General features: G+C 39.7%; 1 protein-coding gene across 1 annotated transcript in view; it reads left to right on the plus strand.

The window, feature by feature from the left end:
- CDH6 (cadherin 6) overlaps positions 1-6,344 on the plus strand; it is a 150,745-nt gene that overhangs the window by 137,297 nt on the left and 7,104 nt on the right. Inside the window, exons 9-11 of the mRNA XM_006148495.3 lie at positions 2,081-2,202; positions 3,231-3,348; positions 3,487-3,738. Coding sequence (XP_006148557.1) covers positions 2,081-2,202; positions 3,231-3,348; positions 3,487-3,738 — 492 coding nt within the window. The remainder of the gene's footprint in view (positions 1-2,080; positions 2,203-3,230; positions 3,349-3,486; positions 3,739-6,344) is intronic.

Below are 6,344 nucleotides of genomic sequence, written 5' to 3' on the forward strand. Positions count from 1 at the left end.
AATCACCCCCCAGGGGGGATGGCCACGCTCCAATCCCTTCTCCATTCTCCTCTCGGGATCTTGGGCACACATGCACACACGCCCGGCGTGAGTTTAAGTTGCTGGGTCTGGGGCTGAACCCGCTGGCGACTACATGGGAATCCAGTGACATAGCCATTACGTTAACTGCTGGTCCCATGATTTCTTGCTTTCTGGCTTTCTGTTTCTTCAGCAAGCGCGTGCACCCTATAGCAAAAATCTCTCAGAAAAAAAATTGAAATTAAAATTAACAAACTTTCATATAACAGAACCCAAGAACGTGTACAAAACCAGCCTATTCTCACCCCAGGGTCTTTACATTTGCTGTTTCCTTTAACTTTAGGGTCAAGAATTTCACACAGCTGGGAATAGCAGTTGGCGTAATGGCTATGTCGCTGGACATCCATGTAGTTGACTGCGGTTCGAGTCCTGAACCTGGTGTCTTAAACTCACACCAGGTGTGTGTGCATGCATGCCCAAGATCCTGAGAGGAGAATAGAGAAGGGATTGCAGTGTGGCCATCCTCCCAAGGGATGATTTCTCACTTTCTGTCTCTCTGTTTCTCTCTGTTTTTCTGGCAAGCGCATGTGCCCTATAACAAAAACCTCTCAAAAAAACAAAACAAAACAAAAAACCTTTCACACGGCTTAATTTCTCTTCATGTATCTCTCTGGACAAATGAATTCTCACCAGAGAAGCCACCCAGGGTCATCCCATTCACAGTAGCACCTCTATCTCTTGGAATCTCCTCCACCCCCACCCCGCATTAACCATTTGATGTACTATATTTTTAGGTATTTACAGTTTGTCTACTCCCCTTAGAATAAAACTTCAAGAAGCAGGGTCTTTGTTTTATGTTCACTAAGTGTCCCAGGACCCCAAATAATAACCAGCACATAGTACATATCAATGGTCATGAAATATTTATAAAGTGAATAAATGAAGACATGCGAGTTAAATGAATAAAGAGAGTTGAAGTGAGCAGTTCCAACTCCTGACTCTCAGAGTACTAATCTGTCTTCCACACTACCTAGAATAGTATTGCAGAAGACAACTGAAATGCTTTGTTTATCTCAGGTCTACAAATACTGATGCCACTCTATGATTGTTCAAGATAAACAGCCTGGGCTTTAAAGTTAGAAAGACCCCAGTTCAAATCTGGGCTTCACTTCTATCTCAGTGGCCATGGATAAATTACCTAACTTCTCTGTGCCTTAGTTTTCTTATCTATAAAATGTGAGCAATAACTATATCAGCCTCAGAACTTGTAAGGATAAACAAGATAATAAAACCAAGTGCTTAGCCTGTGTCTAACTCTCGTTTGGTACTCAAACTAAAAAAGACTAACATCAGTAACAATCTTTTGGTTTTCTGGTGATTCATTCATTTCCCTGCTCTTCCTTTTGTCCATAATTTTTCCATCTGCCTCTTTGCTTGGCTTCCTTAAAACTCTACCTCTAAAAGGACTTTTTGTTTTTGTTTTTGGGTTTTTTTGTTTTGTTTTGTTTTGTTTTTGGAGAGGTTTTTGCTATAGGATACACGTGCTCACCAGAAAGACAGAGAAAGACAGAGAGACAGAAAGCAAGAAATCACCCCCCATGGGGAGGGCCACACTGCAATCTCTTCTCCTCCATTCTCCTCTCGGAATCTTGGGCATGCACACACATGCACCTGGCATGAGTTTAAGCCACTGGGTCCAGGACTCAAACTGCAGTCAACTATTGGGAGTCCAGCAACATAGCCATTACACCATCCGCTAATCCCCCTAAAAGGCCTTTTTAAATTGTGTTCCCTTAGGGTTTATTATGCAGTGTGTTGTACCAATACAAGCAGCTTTATTTCCTAGGTATTTCCATCACTTGCGTCCAACCCCAGAAGTACTGAACATTCAAGGTCCACCTTGTGGGAACAACACTGGAGTTTAAAACACACAGAACTTACAGTAGCCTTGGGAATCTGCATGGATGAGAATGAAGGGATGAGTGAATGTTGTCTAAATGGGATTGACAATCAGCACATAAATGCCTGTTTCTTTTTCTTTTTTTCTTTTGCTGTGTGACAGATAATCCAAAGCAAAGTAGCCGAGTACCTCTGTATATTAAAGTTCTAGATGTCAATGACAATGCCCCAGAATTTGCTGAGTTCTATGAAACCTTTGTCTGTGAAAAAGCAAAGGCAGATCAGGTGAGTTCCATAAGAAAGTACATTCAAAAGAGAAGTCAGATTAATTTAGAGCTTATAATAATTCAGATGATACACAGAGCTGAGGGCTACTTTTGAATTATCTATGAAGTGAATGCTAGGAAATTAATACTATAAATAAGAACCAGGACGAATGTTTAACTTGCATAAGAGAACAAACAGTTTTTAAGAACTGGAAGTTCATCAAAGACTGATGCTGATTCCAAATCAGTCCTAAGTTTTCATTAAAATAGATTAGTCACAGCTTTATTGGAAAACTCTTTACTGGTGAACAGATAGTTTAATTGCCATATGTACTTGAAAGTGATAACTATAATATATTTTATAATGCCCTATAATTCATAGTTTCACTTATTTACATCATCCATCTGTACAAGTAATATAAATTCATGAAGGTTTTACTGTTTTACACATTTGTCTCCACCTGTAATAGGTCTTTGCTGCCAGTGATATAAAAATTATGTTGAATTTTGTCAAAAAAGAAGTGTGGTGCTAAAACATGTCCTCCTTTTCTTTCTCATTTTTTGCAAGTTGATAGCCTATGAACCGTTAAGATTGCATTTCTAAATGGGCCATCTGAAGAGGGCTTCCATTTTGTTAAGGTGCCATGTTGCTGTAGATCATTGTGATGTTTTATACCTTTGACTCTCAGTGAGGCAGTGTTTCTCAAAAACAGTGATTTTGTTCCCTGGGGATGTTTGGCAAGGTCTGGAGACATTTTTGATTGCCATGATCAGGACAATCTACTGATATCTAGTTTGCAGGGGCCAGGGTTGCAGTTAACCATCCTACAAGGCATGGGGTGCCCCACCTCCAACAAAGGATTATCCCTTGGTCTACAACTTTCTCACCCTGGCCTTGAATACAGTGGACTTATGCTTAAGCTTTTTCATGGCTATCATTTTTTAAACTAAAATTAAACATCACTTAGTCCAGCAATTCACTGCAAAACTGTAAGAAACACTCTTGAACTGTTAAAACTTAGAGTAACTTTATGATTTCTCTCTTAGTTGATTCAGACCCTACGTGCTGTTGACAAGGACGACCCTTACAGTGGGCATCAATTCTCATTCTCTTTGGCCCCTGAAGCAGCCAGTGGCTCAAACTTTACCATTCAAGACAATAAAGGTAAAGAGCTCAAGTCACCTTCTCTATCTATATTTCTATCACCCATCTCTATAAGTATGTGTCAGTCTGCCTATTTTTGTCACAATTGCTCTAATACATGATGTGATATACATTCACCGCTTTGCTTTCTGGTTCCAGACAACACAGCTGGAATCTTAACTCGGAAAAATGGCTATAATAGACACGAGATGAGCACCTATCTCCTACCTGTGGTCATTTCAGACAACGACTACCCAGTTCAAAGCAGCACTGGGACAGTGACTGTCCGGGTCTGTGCATGTGACCACCACGGGAACATGCAGTCCTGCCATGCGGAGGCGCTCATCCACCCAACGGGACTGAGCACGGGGGCTCTAGTTGCCATCCTTCTGTGCATCGTGATCCTACTAGGTAAACTGGTTCTCTCTGCATCCTATCTCCCCATGGTGAGGGGCACACACTGTCACTGTGACACTCTAGATTTATCCGCCTCCCCCATTAAGGCATACAGCCTGATCTAGGTGAGTAGAGTTATACGCTGAGAATCTGTGTTGTTCACCAATGAAATCGTTTTTGCTTGAAAATGGCTTTGGAAAATGAACAGATGTGAAACTTGCCCATGTCTTTACTTACCCAGAAAACCACTGCACCCAAAGAATCTCTGCTCTGTAGGACTGGGAATGACTTAGGGGGATTTGAGGGCCATATAAATATGCCCTTTGCATTTCATTTGTCGTTTAATATTTAACTTGGCAAACATTGTTAAATTTTTAAGAGTGAGAGTCATCAGCATGGAGTATATGATGAAGCCCCTCTCTACAAAGGTAAAGTTTAAAGATCAATGAGAAAGTGGAAAGAAGCGCATGATGACTTTTTCTCTTCCATACAGGAAATATTTAAAACGATGTAATTTTTCTTTAACCCAGCAAACTATTTTGATCTAACCACTTAAATGACTACATTTTTAGCATTGCTCTCTGATTCACATACTTAATGTCTAGTAGTTTTCAGATTCTCAGTAATAAATAACTTCTGCGATCAAGGAAATAAATCTTGGACTCTAAAGAAATGACTGAATAAAAGCAAAAATCAAAGTTTAACAATGATTCAAATGAAAATTTTACTCCCAATCAAATAATTAAGCCTATGAGTTGAGCTAAAATTGTTTAACAGGCCGTTGACTGTGTGAACTAAGAAATCAAATGTTAGTTAATACAGCCCTTCCAAAAAAGGAAAGCAAGATTTATAATTCATGCCTATACTAAAAAAGAAAAAAAAAAAGGTAAGCTATTAAAGCAAAATTGGATCACATGGTTGGGAGGATGCTCTTTTTAAAGAAATGGACACAGAGTGACTTTGAGAAGACAAAAAGACGGCCTATATTTCTCCAAGAAGAAAATACCTAGGGATCCCTGCTCAAAAGCTTCACAATCCAAATCAGCTAATTATAACAGAAGCCTTGAAACTCAACTATAGAACTGTGATTCTCTTCGTCAACTAAGATTTGGGGAAAGTATTTTAAGCTATGAGAATAAATAAAAACTGACAGTGTGCAAAGACAAATCAGTGTTCCTAATGGTGTGAGTCTGTAAAAACTTGTCTTGGAAGAGAAGAATATGAATGTTCTTTTTGATCAAAAAGATTATTTTTTGGAACTATAGACTGGCTAGATTGTACCCAAATAGTATTCCAAGGATTATGTTATGGTTTGAGAAAGAAGAACCAACACTCAATTAGTAGAGGTGATTCCTCCTTTGCCTTGTCGTCTACCTATTTTCTCATCCCCTTTTCTTCCTTCTAATCAGCTCAGCTTATCCTTCCTTTCATTTTCTTCCTTCGATGAATTTGCTATCTCTTCATTATTCTTAAATGGCCTCATTGTCTCCCATTTCCTGTTCTAGTCTTTTCAGAATACTGTATCTAATAAATAAGAAGAAAAATGGGGTTTAACCTTTACTAGGTTCACACCATAGGCTGGACACTGTGCAAGGTATTTCACAGATGTCTTCCTCACTTAATTCTCTGAAGCATCCAGTATATATTTACCCACATCTCATATGTGAAAACTGAGGCTCCAGATATGAAATCATGTAGCCAAGTCACACACCCAGCAGGTGGTAAAACCAAGCTCCAAACCCAAGTCTTCTCTCTCAGAGGATTGGTGCTTCCAGACTGCACTCTGCTTTCTTTGCAAGCTAGGCAATTTCTAGGCTAAAAAGAGACTAAACTTACAATGGGATGGTTGAAGAAAGAGGCAAACCTGAGAGTGTGTCAAAGAAAAAGAAAAAAACATATTGATATGGGAGAAATCTGGAGTCAAGAAAGTGGATCATTGGCATCTGGTATTTTATGAAAATAAAATAACAATAAAAACAACTACTACACCTCATGTCTCTACGGTGCCTTAGAGTTTACAAAAATTTCACATTTATTGACTTATCCCTGATAACACTAGGCACTGTTATTGCTTCTTTCTTGCAGATAAGAAAACAGGCTTAGAAAGGTCAAATCATTTAAGTTAACTTAGATCCGCTGATTTTCTAGTTTCATAATGGATTTTAGCACAAACTTGTCCAAGTTTTCTCCACCACTTTGCTCTCCTCTCCCAAAATCTAACTGTTGTCCTTCAGCTTCAAAAGAGCTGAAAAAGGAGGCGGGGAGAGCTCAGTTCCTGATAAGGGGCCCATCAGCATATTACTTTCTCAAAATATTTTTGCCTGGGGCTTAGAACTCTTGTTTTCCCTGCTTAGAAATTGGGTTTCCAGGCCAGTAGGTGGGGCAGTGGTTAAGGCGGCTGGATCCCACAAAGGCCTACTATGTGATTCCAGTCCTGGGCCCAGGACCTTGAAAAGCATGTCGTGTGTGTGTGTGTGTGTGTGTGTGTGTGTGTGTGTGTGTATGCACGCATGTGCCCAAAATCCCAAAAAGAGAATGGAAGAGAAGGGATTGCAACATGGTCATACTTCCTGGAGAGAAGTGGGAGGAGGATGGAGTGACTTTTCTCACTTTTTCTTTCT

This window comes from Tupaia chinensis, unplaced genomic scaffold (genome assembly GCF_000334495.1).
Source record: "Tupaia chinensis unplaced genomic scaffold, TupChi_1.0 Scaffold000237_1, whole genome shotgun sequence".
NCBI classification, from domain to species: domain Eukaryota; kingdom Metazoa; phylum Chordata; class Mammalia; order Scandentia; family Tupaiidae; genus Tupaia; species Tupaia belangeri.